Source organism: Lycium ferocissimum, chromosome 10 (assembly GCF_029784015.1).
Source record: "Lycium ferocissimum isolate CSIRO_LF1 chromosome 10, AGI_CSIRO_Lferr_CH_V1, whole genome shotgun sequence".
Lineage (NCBI taxonomy): Eukaryota > Viridiplantae > Streptophyta > Magnoliopsida > Solanales > Solanaceae > Lycium > Lycium ferocissimum.
In genome coordinates, this window is record NC_081351.1 from 28,704,938 (window position 1) to 28,719,809 (window position 14,872).

Here is a 14,872-nt window from a genome sequence, read left to right on the forward strand (position 1 = left end):
GACAACACTAAAAAGTAGAGACATAGACCACTAGATATTTGCTGGTTGTCTTTTTCTACTATAAATAAAAATAAATTTCACTTATCAATTTTGTTAGAAACATTTGTGGATTTTGATCATCATTATTCATATGGCTTTTTACAGAAACGTATCTAAACTCGTGCTCTTCCCTCAGATTTTGTCTACCTCTCAATAATAGTTCTTTATTTGTACAATCTTTCTTTTTACTCAAATTTGAAAGCTCCCATTTGATTGATTCTTTTGTCCAAATTGATAAATTTGATTTTACACCCACTTTTGGTACACAGCTCGTAGTTCTCTCTCTGTCTCTGTCTTTTTCCTGTCTAAATGAATTGACTGAGAGAGAAGCATAAACAAAGTAAAGAAAAATGTACATTTGGTTGAGTTGCATTTAACGTATTTTAAGGCGGATATTATAGGAAATTGCAATTTCATCTTACATCACTTAAGTGCAGAGTTTCAATTTTAAAAATATTCTCTCATCAATCAACTATTGCAAGATTCCAATATCAACAAATCTCTCTTATCTCATACTTTCTTCTGCTCACATTATTAATGATCCCGTCCCCCCACCCAAAAAATCACAAAAATGAATTTTAGAGTGGATATACTGGGGATCCGAGTGTTAAATGGTAGAAGAGTTATAAAACGACTCATCCTGCACATGATGCTATGACGTTCACAGTATAAAAACTGCAGCTGATTTCCACTATCCAAATTTGGAAGTTTGGAAGATCATAGATGGTCTAAGGCATGTAAGGAAGATGATCAACATTGCCTCATAGTTAATTTTTTTTTCTGCGTACATCCTACCCTCCCCAGACCTCACTTGTGAAATTACATTGGGTATGTTGTTTTGAAAATCCCGAGAACAGTGGCTCATAGTTCAAAACTTGGTGGACAATGACTCACATCTCTATGTTCCCTCCACTTAGATACCAACCTTCTATCTGCAGATTGCCTGAAGTTCCGACCCTTGACGTGTGTCTAATCCTCTCTAAACTCTAGTTGTCCTTGCTACATTTTAAGAGCAGAGCTAAAGCCAGATTTTGAATTTATGAATTCTGAATTCTAGAAAAGACAACTTATTAAAATTTTTAGATAAATTATTTATACATATTAAGTGAATTTATTTAAACACAAACACAGTGTCTAAGCTAAAGCTACTAATTTCTTTGAACCCGTAAGTAGAATTATAGTTCCGCTCCAGTTTAAGATCCCACTGTCAAAGGTGTAGAAAATTACGTATGCACTTGCAAAAGAAGACCAAATTTTACGCTCGGAAAACATATCTCGAGTCAGTGGACCACTTCTGTGAAAGAAAAAGTAATCCAAAAGGAATCTTCTATGGACCCCTTACAATATTCAAATCACGAAAATATATTTTTTGTGTAAGGCCTCAATAGAGAAAGTGAAACTCAAGTATGCGCCGAATGGTAAAGAGAGAGATTCATGACCAAGATGATTCCATTCAAAACCAAACAATTCAACAGATTCCATATCACTCGTATAGAAATGACAATGATTGAACTACAGACTCCCTTTTTGTCGTTTTAAAACACAAAAAGACAAGCTGAATTTACGGGGAATTGGCTCATCTTTTGGCTCTTCAGATTCAAATCAGCCAATCATCTTTAGCTCTCTAATATTTCTATACAATACATTATTATGGAAAAAGATACTGTATGCATATTATATTGGGATTTCCACAGCTACCATGCCTCAGGCCTAGGTTACTGATTTTCCCACATGCAATGTGCTACTTAGTCTTAGATCTCCATAAAATATTGAGTATTTAACAGCTTAGAAGGTCATAGCATGGCCATTAGGAGGAATCTCAAACAGTAGAAGGGTTTGAAGAATATCAAAAAGATGAAGAGAATTTCGTGCAGGATAGAAATTTGCTATCCAAATGATACTCTTTATCAGAATCAAACACAATTAAAGTCGTTTAAGTTATAGCACTATTCCATCTGATTAGGAAAGTCCACAAGAATGGCATTGCCAACAGAAATGCTTCAACTGCTAAGAAGTAATTTTGGAATGTGCTGTCAATGTCTTATGTTATTCCAAGTACAATTTAGCAATTTCATCTATGAAAACGATTTCTGAGTTACAAGCACCAAATGCATATGGCTTCTGAGCGTAATTAAGTTCCTTTTCCAAGCTGAAGAAGTACCTGGGAAACCGGAGGCAAAAGTCTTAACTACAAGCACTGACATAGCGATGCTACCCAACAAGTTTGGTATTATTTGGAAGGGCAACAACCAATATCCATGATTATCCCATACAGATGCTCACGGGGTAAAATAAATCTCTGGAAAGCAAAAAGGAGAGTTGCCTGGGCACAAATCTCATTGGACGACACTCTTTGCAGCCTTTTCAGGGAGAATATTATCAGGAAGTACAAGCTCGGCAGGTGTTTCACGGACAACACCAATCATAGAATCATATTCCTCATCTTTTTTGGCATACTTCTTACGAAGCATCTTTTCAAATTCAATTTCATCAAAGGACTTGGAATTCTCAGCTGCATGAACACGAGCAAGGTTACAGTAATTGGTTGCCGACTGGGCAATGAAGGCTATCTCTTCATCAGTTAGCTTCCTCAGAAACTTAGCTGGATTGCCTGCCCATACCTGTGTCATATAGAGATTCACGATTAGATGGTGCGAGCAGACGTAAGTCCGTTGAATCATAACTATTTGCAGAAGAAGCCAAGCATGACGTTGCTTTGAGCTGAATGTGGAATCCAGCTCATCACCATAAGGATTTAGAATGGAATGAGAACAAAAGATGTAGCTTGGTAGACTTATCAAAGACTGGACAGTCTTAAAACCTCCTTTGCACTCCAATCATAGTACATAATTAAGACAGTTGGATAAGTCAAAATTTACAGGAAAATGTAGACCAGTCAGTAAGCCATAAGTTGGCAATCAGCATACTGTCAAAGTTTCAGTCTCATATTCACATTACTTATGACTTTGCAACATATAAGCAACACTGTTGTATCTGGCCTATTCAAAATAGCATAGCAAGCAACAAAAACAGAATGACATAGCAAGCAGATTTTGCAATAATACAGGCGATCAAACAATTCTCAAGTGTAATCCACAAGACGCCGCTTTCTTCACCCACTTTCTTTCTTTCGGGACAAAATAGATTATAACTTTGCTGTACAGCAGTGATGAACCCGGAAATTTAAAGTCCTAATTGCAATCAAGAACAGATAGATAAGGGCAAGTTCCTATATGATAATATAGTCTTGCCCAATGCAGTATCTAATAAAGACAAGATCCAATCATATCTTCGATATCTTTGCTTCTCTCACGCATCCTGTGAATCCCACCAAAGAAAGAGAAAGTCCATAGGTATATGCCTCATGGAAAGAGTAGAACACCTCAGTGGAGTTTCACCCACCCAAGGCATTTTAGCAATGCCTCTACCACATCTTTTAAACAGTGAACTTACTGTAAGGAAATCACTGGTGATGAGGGGACTAGTGGATACCATACCTCTCCGGAGGGGATCCTTGTGTTCTGTCTCACAAGGGCTCCTGCAGCAACCATGGCATGTTTCTCTACATGGACACCATCAAGCAGTGTGGCTCCCATACCAATAAAGGCCTCATCCTCAATGGTGCAGCCATGTACAACAGCACTATGACCTACAGATAGCTTAAGTCACTATCCATAAAACCAAGACAACTGATGCTAAGGTTGACTTGAATGCTTACCAACAGTGACATTGTTCCCTATAATGGTGGGAAGCACCTTTTGACTTATATTTGATTTGGCCACATGAACAAGGGAGTTGTCTTGTATATTGGTACCACATCCAATACTGATGTTATTAACATCACCTGTAAAAGAGAAGGCACATAAAATTGAAAATATTGCATGCAAATCTGGAAAATTTCTTGCCGATTACAATCACTACACACAAACAGATGCTGAAGTTGTTGGCGATATCATTAACTATTGAACCTCCTCCCCCCCCCCCCCCCCCCCCCCCCACCCAAAACCCCCACCGAGAATCATATTTCGTGATACTTGAAAGGGAAAAAGCGACGGAGAAGAGGAATAGACACAAAAAAAAAAAAAAACTCGAAATAAAAGTTGAATTCTGCCTAAGTGATTAGTTGTGAGACCTCAAATATGAGAAGGGGAAGCCGACGTGTCGAAATGGGTCACATATGACAGTATGAGAAATGAAAATTTTCCCCAAACAGGTTGGACGGGGACGTGAATAACCCTTCCACACCTCACATATTTGTTGATTGTTTATGCGATTAGAGAAAAGGTATATGTACTAACACACTCAACATATACATGTGTAACACAGGGCTTTACCTTACGTAAAATTTGAAACAAAATTATATAAATGGTACTTCATGCATTTATTCAAAGTTCCTCCTACTTGTAGGAGTTGAAAAGAATATTATATCAGGGAGAAGGAAGGAGGAGAAGATATTTGCTCCAGATATTATATACAAAAGAAGATTTCACTAAAGCGTATTGTCCAATTCTCCAAGCATGAAAGGTAGAATTGTCAGAACACTCTCAGCTTCCATTTTGTAGACAAACAAAATGTAATACTCCTTCCATTTCATTTTATATGGTGATGTTTGAATGGGCGAAACACCTTCGGCACATACTAAAAGTAGCCTTAAAACTTGTGGTCTGAATTATCCCATGACATTTCTATGGCTCTAAGAACATGTAAACTAAGAAATTTAAAGTTAAAGAATTTTCAAATCATTCTTTTGGAACATACCAATGAGCCGTCCATTGAACCGTTGCAATTAATGTTCGATTACAAAGAGAAGGAAAGGATCTTCAGGAAGTGGGTTTTATGATCCGAAACTAGTAACTCGGACATGAAATTGTTCAAGTTCCAACTTCCAAGAAGCCCCCAAAATAACATTCATTCGCTGATCAATTTTCAAATAGTTTGTTTTAAATTAGGAGCTACACTAATCATTAAGTATTGCACATAGGGAAGCTTCAGTACCCTATGTTAACTGTCATATGCAGGAATTAAGGAAAGAATATAGAAGGCCAGTGAGCAACAAAAAATTAACTCTTATTTTCTAATGGGTAGCATGCACCATACCAACTTCAATTTTTTATGCACTAGAATGGGGGTCTTTATCCCCCACAACAAAAATTCAAAAGGATGTTAACAATTGAACGCACCATCCAACAATGACAATGTTACGATAAAATACCTACCTCTTAGCACACATCCATACCAAATCGATGAATTGCGCCCGACAGTGACATCTCCGATGACCGAGGCACCTGGAGCTACAAAGACATCCTTATCCACCACTGGAGCTTTATCAAATATGTTCATAAGAGTCCGATGCCTAGACACTGAAACATAGAAGGTGTAACTAACCAAGCATAAGACCAAAATTTAATCACTCAAAAGGAGTCTAATTACAGCTAAATAACATACATATTATTTCTTTTCTTTTTTTAATGAGAGTGAGGGTGTTTGAGAAGGCATATGAGAATTGTTGCATGAACAATCAGTGAGGCATAACTGGAGCAATTCATATGAGAAATGAATAAATATGAAAATAATGCATCAACTATGTTTAACTATGACTTACCACGAGTTCATACACACTAGCATCTGATACTAAACAGACACGAGTATTGTAAGATCAGAGTACATAACACTGCTATTATCAGCACTCAACAGATATCAACAGTCTACAGGTCGATCTTTTCAGAACATCTGAAGAACAAAAAGTGTCAAGATACTTCTCTGGTATGCATACAATTAACGAGGGGTTGACCTTTTAGTCAACATTACGTGACCCTCAGATTGTCTGTCTTCCGTCTTCATGCATTTGTCAATATAATGCAATCTTTTTAAGGTTACCTGGATGTACATTTTCTGCTTAATTAGCCAAATTGCTCCTACATATAGGTTAGCATCAAATGGTTAACCAGATACCAAGAACTGCTTTGCTGTGGACCTTTGGAGATTCTTTTTATTTCCTTGGAGGGGAAGGGGGGCGAAACCAGATTGGGAGATTTCTTTTTTATTTTTCATTTTTGTGGAAACCAGCTTGGGAGTTGGGAAATATAGAATATGCAACACTATGTTTTTTTGGCCCCTTCAAATATAAACAGGTAAGAGAATAGGGCTCTAAACTACGAGGAAAACTATAAATGAGACCTGGAGATAGAGGCGCATTGAAGGTTGTGGACTACTGGTTAGTGACAATAAAGTGGATAGTTCGTCATATTATAAATCACATCCCTCTCCTTAGTACGCATATTATGTGTTTTAGAAGAGAGAATGCAGCAACTAGAATGGCAATAAAGTTCTCAAGTTATAGTGGAGGCTAGCAAGAACCCGCACCAAAATTTCCACTTCAGGTCCTAGTAAAATCAACCACCAACGGCTAAGAAATGGACCTTGGACCTAACTCAACCCTAAAAGTTAGTTCATGAGGTGTGGATTCCCCAAAATCATATAGGGAGACCAATTCCACATCCTACAATAATATGGGGGCCTAACATCGGGTAAACTAAAAATTGGGATGGGAACCTTTGACACCATGATAAGAAATGGATTTTGGGTTTCACTCAATCCCAAAAGCTAGATTATGAGATAAGAAAAACCATATAACAAACCAACTCCACATCCCACAACAGATGTGGGACAACTTAAGACCACCTTTGTGATCCTTCCTCCATTTCTAGGAACAGATATTTGAATCAGCAAAGTTCTTGGTGGGCATACAAACTGGCTAAAGTCTAAGCACCAGTAGTCCTTGAAAATCTGCTTAATATGCAGCTAGAATAGGGTGAGTTTATGTCGTTAAACAGACAGGTTTTTAAAGAAAGTAGCTAATTCTACCGACATTTAACAGCTTCCCTGCATTGATAAAAGATAGCACCACTCTTATAAGCGCAAGTGGTGCTATCTTTTAGGATACCAGCCTTCAAGGCAATCACCTGCATTTCTGATGCTTTACAAAGACACTCCTTACATATTACATCTTTCGTTCGCTTGTACTTCATTTACGCTTAGCATCAGTTAAACTAAAACTAGAGAAAATAGAATTCGAATAAGCATTAGGGCATGGATACGCATTAGAACCCACTCCAAAATGCCTTTTCCGATTCTCTTTCCTAAAGCATGACTTCATAAGCGCTGAACACCCATTCCAAAGACAATTTTAGGAACTGACCCGAAGAAGACATGAGAACTGCAAGACAGCTTTTCAGTTTTTACAGTCTCAAGAAGAATACTACTCGCACTATGCGAGGAGTCACACAGTGTTTCTTCGACTAGATTTTTTTCCATATAAAAGTTGGGATTTACAATTTTTTTTTTTTTGGTTAATGTAGAAAATCGGTAATGTAATTCCTAACAATGCCAATTTATTAAAGTTAGGAACAACAACAACATACCCAATGAAATCCCACAAAGTGGGGTCTGGGGACCCCTGCCTCATGGAGGTAGAAAGGCTGTTTCCGAGAGACAGTAACGCATAATTTATTAAAATTAGGAGCAATTTAATGACCTCACACTGAAAATCAGATGTTCTAACCAAAATCTACCATATTTATTTTTTTCCAAACACAGAATAGTAGAAATGCAATAAGATAAACAAAGATAGATGCAGCGAAATCGCAGATTAGATCTAGGGTTAATGGGAATATTACGTACGGTGTTCCTCTATGTGGGAGCTGCCTTGAAGGAGATTGCCAACGCGATCAAGGGCTTGACCGGTCTTACGAACGATGGCTCCAAGGGAGTATATTGCTTTCCCTACCGTTCCCATTCTTTCTTTCTTTCTGATCAGTTGCTACACACAAGAGAGACGACTGGTGAGAAATGAAGGCTTTCCACTGAGTCATGGGGGTAGGGCAGAATGGCGATTACCCACCCACATCCCTAGGGCCTCCTAAGGGCAAATTTGGTATCAAATTTTCTTCTATTTTTTCGACTTTTTTTTTATAGAGGGCATATTTAGCAATTTTTAAGGTTTAAGGTCCAAATATGTCATTAACTCTGTAAAATATTTCATTTGTTGCAATTTATGTGACACTTTGAGATTCCAGCTATGTATACTTTGATCAATAATTTTAACCATAATGACCTGAGACGAAATTGCAACTTACAGTATAGTTTTTTCATAACTAAGTTTCAATTTTAATATATTGAGTTGATTTAATTCAAATTGACTCTAAAGATTAGTCAATTTGTCTCTCAAAAAACGAAAAGTGTCACATAAATTTGGGCGGGGATTAGTCCAACTTTGTCATCCATCCAAAGTTTGAAAGGGGGGGTACAAATATACCATACCATTACAATATTGGTCCAAGCATGCTCTATTTTACTATCAAAATATAAGTTTTCCAACATGTAGGCATTTTTCACAAGGCAAAAGGGCTAAATTTGCCCCTAAACTTTGTGAATCTCGGTTACCATGCACCATCACTCTAAAGATTGTACTAACAACTAATTCTCTCAACTCTCAAAAGCATCGCTTGAAGACTACCGTCACTTCATCAATCATCCCGATGACATTCACAAAGAGAACGCACCAACATTTCAAACAAAAATCATTATATTAAACGATCTAAGTCACACTTTCATCTTATCATTTTCCCCTGTCACCATTTTACTCTATCGTAAGATTACCTCAGCCATTGTAACCCCAACTTGACCATTGTTGCAAATGATTTAGAAGCTAAAGTCGTGCAGATGGATTTCAGGCGAAATAATTCAACGGCATAGAAGCTAAAGTTGTTTCGATTGACCGCCAATGTTTTTTTACGCACAAGGGTGCTTTAGCACTAGTGTAAGAGTTGTCGCCATGCAATAAAAGGTTATGGATTTAAGCCATAAAAATAGCCTCTTTCAAATATGTAAAGTAAGACCCCATAAAATAGGCCCTATGTGTGATCCGACCAATCTATGGATCCTGTTCATAGGGGTGTACAAAGGAAACCGACAAACCGTACCAAACCGACAATCCGAATCAAATCGAGAAAAAAACCCGACTAGTGGTTTGGTTTGACTTGGTTTGGTTTTAAAAAGAAAAACCCAACCACACATTGATTTGGTTTGGTTTTAACTAAAAAAAAAGTCAAACCGAACCAAACCGAACCGACATTACATATATAAAGTTTAATAAATATTTTATACATAAAAAAATCTATTTATAATGTTATTTATAAATATTTCTTAAAATTTTCTTTGTCTTTTAACGTATTATTTCAAGCTTGGACTTTGAATTTTGAATGGTCAATAAGTTTTATAAATTTAGATGTTAATAACTTAAATAAAACCAGACAAAAAATCAAATCAATACTAATGCTAACAAAAGAAATTCAATTCTAACATTAGGAATGACAATAATTTTGGATATGTATTATTTAGTTTTATGGTTTAGACAGTGAAAATATATAACTTAATTTTATTTTTTCTTTAATATTTAGCCATGTAATTAATAAGTATTAGCCTTACTTATTTTAATATGACTTAGTACTTTTAGATTATGATTATTTTCTATATGCCTTATAAATTAGCAAGATTTATTATAACATGACTTAGTACTTTTAGATTATGATCATTTTATTTTATGCGATTTCATTTTTTTTTTTGTAGAATATTTTAGGACAATGTCATCTCTCATCTCACATTTGTGTTATTTTCTTAAAACATATCTTAATTAGATAGCCGTATCTTACTATGACTAAAGAAATATTTGAAGTACAAGTTATCTGTTTAGTATGAAGACTTTACCGAATAAACCCGAAAAACCCGAGCAACCAAAAAAAACCGAGAAAACCCGAACTTGGAAAACCCGACTTTTGTTGGTTTGGTTTGGTTTATAAATTTTAAAACCCGATGCAGTTGATTTGATTTGATAATTGAAAAATCCGAACCAACCCGGTGCATGTATACTGCTACTGTTCATAATGGGAGTCATGTGAAAATGCAACACTGGGCCGCCTTTTTTATTTGGTCTTGTGCAGATTTGCTTCTCGGTGGTTCATATAGAAGTCCATACAACCTGTGCTATCGGGTCAAAGTTGTTTGCAGCTCAATTCTCATTAAATTTTAACTAACATAAATATGTGTTAATTTGAAATATATTAAACATATTTTAAAGCAGAAAAAAAAGGAAACTTGAATAGCTCTCTCAATATGAGTTTAATGCTTATTTGAAGGTGTAAATTTCGAAGATATTTCATGTGAATACATAATCATAAACCCAATTGATGTAACAACTTCCTAACAACTGAAAAAATGACAATGTTATCATCACATATGCTATATGGTACTTATCTGGCTTTTATTACAAATGGGGTTTATTTATACTTATCATACACGTCAAATTGGGCATTATTCGTAGTAGTTTGGAATACTTTAGTATCATCAACGTGATTAGTTCATAAAACATGGCCAGCTAAGTAATTACAGGGTCTTCTTGCAGTACCTAACGACTACATAGTTTTGTTACTACATAAAATCCTTCCTCCAATGACTTTCTGAATATTCTCTCTCAAATGAGTGGAAGAACAATTATCTTGATTTTATTCTTTTGGGCTGTTCTCACCATTGTTAGCCCTGTCCTAGTCCGTTTATCAGCTACTGCAAAAGCCAATGGGGAGTTTTTTGTTATCAAACACACAAGTAAGAATATTGTTAGAATGTTACATCACTTGCTAGACATATAGTCTTATCAAGTTTGAAGTTACTGATCTCTCTTTTTGCAGGTGACCCTAAGGAGAGACTGGAGGATGGCAAAGTGATGGGGTTGTTGCCAAGGCGGGCACTTGTCGCGGCGGTACCACCATTAGCACCGGTGTTGGGGACTTGGCCAGCCCCGACACTGGGACAACGAGGTTAGGGAGATGAAAATCACTACCAGAAAATCGCTAATTCCCGACGGATATCCCCTCGGAATTTGGCTCGCCGATAAGGGTTTCCTGTCAGAAAAGCTACCGGAAACGTTACCAACTAGGCAAATTCTGGCTAGAGTCCATCGGGAATTTCCGTCGGAAATTAACTATTTTCTTGTAGTGAATGTTGTTAAGCTATTACTCATAAGCTATGTTGTTCGGATACTTCAAAAATGTTGTTGCGCCTTTGTTAGATTCTTTGAAAAGTAGTGGATTTTTAGAGGATCGATACATATGGTGACATTTACGGAGAATTCGAGCAACATAGTTTATAAGGTGTAATAGTTTATAAGGTGTACATGAGGCCATTGAAAAGTGAGGACTCCATTTTGGTTCAAGAAATTGAGTGCCCCTTTCCAAATTGTTAAGGCAGCCCCTCTTGGGCATTGAGACAGGGTGGTCCTTGCATTATTTTGGCAGGGGTTGGATGGACATGAATGATTTGTGAATATATCTACGGAGGGTACAGCAACAATTCCATTTATTAAAGTACAGAAGCAATTGGTTAATTCTTTTCTTTTTTTGTTCAACTTCTTTTTCATTTGAACTTTCATTCCCATGTAATAATAATGGCAATGTGGATTGATGAAGTTTGAGTAACAAGAAAGGTTTACTCTACTTAAGAAAGGATTCATCATCCATTCTAGATTGATGAAGCATATTCTTCCTAAGAAAAGTTAGGTAAAGTTGGAAGGTTCACCTAACTAGTAGGGAAAAAGCAGAGGAACTTCCTGTAGTATGACCAAAGCATGAAAGATAATGGCAGGGCAATAACTCACCCATTTCATCATTTTCACCAAATTGACAATATTCTTCAATCCCTATGTATCAGCTCATCAGCTATTCGATTGGGATACTATTACATAGATTCCTAACGGTCATTTTCTAACGGAATAAATGACAGGGATAGGTGGCAAGAGGAAGATCCGGTCCTCCCCTGCTCTGAATCATTCTGAATGAAGGGTTAGTAAACAAAATGGAAAATATATGGTGAATTTTATGAACGAGTGGGAACTGAAAGTTGGATGCGTTAGTTTGAATTCTTTAGATTTTAGGGCAAACAGTCCGTTGATTATGTTCCATACGCTATCTGAACTCATAAGAAAACTAGAGAAAATTGAATAAGTGAGCATCATATATAAACAGCAAAAGCAAAAAAGACACGAAACATCTTCCATTTTCTGTAGTTCCATTATAGTACTCATTACGGGTGGTAAAAACAGACTTTAAACATACTATTCAACATGTCTCTGATGACACAGTTAACACACACTCCTAGTTCCACGCAGAATAGCTGACAACACTCATCATCTAACAATTTATTCGACTGATCGGAGACATCAAACATGTAAAATTTAGACAAAGTGACCAAGGTACTCCTCCACAGTGGTGTACTTGACATCTGGATAAAGTTCCGAGGCCTCAAACCCAAACGATGGCTCGATCTCAAAATTGGTTTGATCACCCTTCACAAATGTTGCGTGGTTGATTGCTAGTATGATATTGATTGGCATTGGAGATGCTGCAACAGTACACAACATACAATGTCAGGATTACCAACGCTAAATCAAAAGAAACAGTCTTAACTAAGACGAATGATAAAGTTTACTGACTCTGGATGTCCTTGAGAATTTGCTCCTCTGGAACGTAGACTTTCTCGAGAGTTTTACCAATCAATTTCTCCCATATAGCCACAAGCTCGTTGAACGATAAGGTGTTCTTGGGAGGCTTGATGTAAAGGGTCTTGTTCAGCGTTCTCAGATCATCAACAGCCTTAATGGTATAGGTGCCAATATCATGTTCTTCATTGAACACAGCTGTACAAATAGAACAAAGCAGAAAAAAGTAGTCAAAAGACGAGACATTTAGATTCTCAAAATAAAAATAAAAAAAATAAAAATAAATATTAGTCATGAACTTGTCCTGTTGTCCCGTATGGCAATTTCAAAAAGGGATGAGGGATTTTTTTCCAGGTACCTTTAACATTTCCATCTCCGGGAATGATGACTTTGTCTCTGGGTGGAGGAGGAGCAGTGGCTCCTGGCTGGGCCAAAGTTGGTAAGAAATAACCAGCAAAATAGTTGCATGCGACATAAGTATAGGGAATTCCTTCAGCCTCAATAGCTCTGCGGATTTGGACTTTCACAGCAAATGTAGATTTTGCTGGCTCCACAGCATTCAAGTTATCGACATCCATACCAAACTCCGAAGGTAAGAATCTCTGAAATTATTTAAGTATAAGATAATTTAGCTCTGTGAATATTATTATCTAAATCATTTTCAGATCCTCTAGTGACATTATTTGAGGCATTTACGCGAACTTGCTGCATACTTCTGTCATACACATGGCTATGCAGATCAAGATGTTCCAGTAGGGGCACGTTAACAGTTAGTAATCCAACTCGTTTTATGTGTTAAATCAACGAGACTAATACTCCCTTAATTTGAGAATCGACTCTTTCGTGTTGGATCCTCCAAAATGTACTACTTTTGGAGGATTCGACACACACTTGTGGACATTATTGAAGAGTCCGAACAACATAGATTTGAGGTCCCTTTGATATTAATCCAGGTTCTCTAATTCAAATGTGATCTATAAATTCAAGAATTTTCTCAACAATTACTGTAGTTATCAAGATTCTCACACGACAAAGTACTATCAATAAGAACTAACAAATAGATAAGATCCCTCCATCCTTAACCAGAGGTCTCGGGTTCGGGTTCGAGCTCGCCAGGGAGGGCTTCCCCTTAAATGGGCATTATACGGAGTGTAGGCCCAATGTGGGTACAGAACAGCGGAGGGGAAACCAAAAGTACAGATAGAAATGACAGACTACTCATGCTAAATGGATACTCAAATAATGAAAAATATGAAGCAATTAACCTTAATATTGCCAGCTTCTTTGATAGCAGCAATGATCTTAACTTGATCTGCCAATTGCATCGAACCCACTGTTGATATCACTACATCCACTTGCTTCATAGCCTTCACTAAGCTCTCATGATCATACAAATCACCCTGTTCAAAACAAGAAAATTAAATACTATACTTATATGCACAATTTATCTCAATCCTTTTTCTTATTTTTGTTTGCATAAAAGGAAATTAAAGAATGCACCATTTGTACGTACATTAATAATTGTGACACCCAAATTCTTGAAATTCTCAACAATTTTACCCTTAACAGGGTCAGAAACTGTGCTTTCTCTAACCAAAGCAAAAGTGGGGTGTCCAGATTTTGCACTTGCTTCCACTACAAATTTTCCAATATAGCCAGTTCCTCCAATGATCAGAACTTTGCTTGTCTCAGCCATTTGATCAAAGTTAAAAATTTGAGTGTGGTGCAGAATTTTAAAGAGCCTTCCTCAAGAATTTGGTTGTGTTGGGAGTATCAAGTATGGTGAGGTAACATCATTTTTATACACTGAGGTAGGGAGCTGTAATTACCAAAATGACCTCAGTGTTCCAACTAACCGTCTAACTAACTTCCTTTGAGGAGAAACTACCCACTAGGTTAGGTAAAAGGTCATATATGGAATTGCCAATTTGGTAATGCATGTAAATCACTGCATTGTACCTTAGAAATGAATAAAGCCTGATATGAGGATGAATGCAGGTTATAGGCATTTCCTGTAAAGCACTTGAAATTTATTGAAGTTACGTTGACATAGAGAGATGGCGTGAGAAATGGGAAATATGTGAATGTGATCACATCTAGAGCACTATTAAAAGACGCCACTAAACCATGATTTTCGACCCTTTTTTTTTTGGGTTGAAAATGTGAGTGGCTCGAAAGAAAGGAAATGAAAGAGAAATTCAAATATGCTTTATCTTTGGGTTGAAAATGTGAGTGGCCCGAAGCCGAAAGAAAGGAAATGAAGGATAAAATCAAATATGACATTTT

At 36.8% G+C, this 14,872-nt stretch overlaps 2 protein-coding genes across 2 annotated transcripts; both read right to left on the reverse strand.

The window, feature by feature from the left end:
* Positions 1-1,921: 1,921 nt before the first annotated feature.
* LOC132033202 (gamma carbonic anhydrase 2, mitochondrial-like) lies at positions 1,922-7,924 on the reverse strand. Its single transcript, XM_059423101.1, has 5 exons — positions 7,720-7,924; positions 5,256-5,399; positions 3,758-3,883; positions 3,537-3,688; positions 1,922-2,660 (listed from the first exon to the last, which is right to left on the reverse strand). Exons 1-5 carry the CDS (start codon positions 7,832-7,834, stop codon positions 2,376-2,378), a joined length of 822 nt encoding a protein of 273 aa, XP_059279084.1. The 5' UTR covers positions 7,835-7,924; the 3' UTR covers positions 1,922-2,375.
* A 4,202-nt stretch (positions 7,925-12,126) lies between these two features.
* Positions 12,127-14,370, reverse strand: LOC132033203 (phenylcoumaran benzylic ether reductase TP7). The gene is made up of 5 exons (XM_059423102.1): positions 14,100-14,370; positions 13,852-13,986; positions 12,945-13,188; positions 12,581-12,784; positions 12,127-12,489 (listed from the first exon to the last, which is right to left on the reverse strand). Exons 1-5 carry the CDS (start codon positions 14,280-14,282, stop codon positions 12,323-12,325), a joined length of 933 nt encoding a protein of 310 aa, XP_059279085.1. The 5' UTR covers positions 14,283-14,370; the 3' UTR covers positions 12,127-12,322.
* Positions 14,371-14,872: the final 502 nt, after the last annotated feature.

Coding starts and splice junctions, on each gene's coding strand:
- LOC132033202 (XM_059423101.1), bottom strand. CDS start 7,834: ATGGGAACGGTAGGGAAAGCAATATACTCCCTTGGAGCCATCGTTCGT. Junction 5,400..7,719: donor CTCCCACATAGAGGAACACC/GTACGTAATATT, acceptor TCTATGTTTCAG/TGTCTAGGCATCGGACTCTT. Junction 3,884..5,255: donor GTATGGATGTGTGCTAAGAG/GTAGGTATTTTA, acceptor TCTCTTTTACAG/GTGATGTTAATAACATCAGT.
- LOC132033203 (XM_059423102.1), bottom strand. CDS start 14,282: ATGGCTGAGACAAGCAAAGTTCTGATCATTGGAGGAACTGGCTATATT. Junction 12,785..12,944: donor CGGAGATGGAAATGTTAAAG/GTACCTGGAAAA, acceptor CTATTTGTACAG/CTGTGTTCAATGAAGAACAT. Junction 12,490..12,580: donor AATTCTCAAGGACATCCAGA/GTCAGTAAACTT, acceptor GTACTGTTGCAG/CATCTCCAATGCCAATCAAT.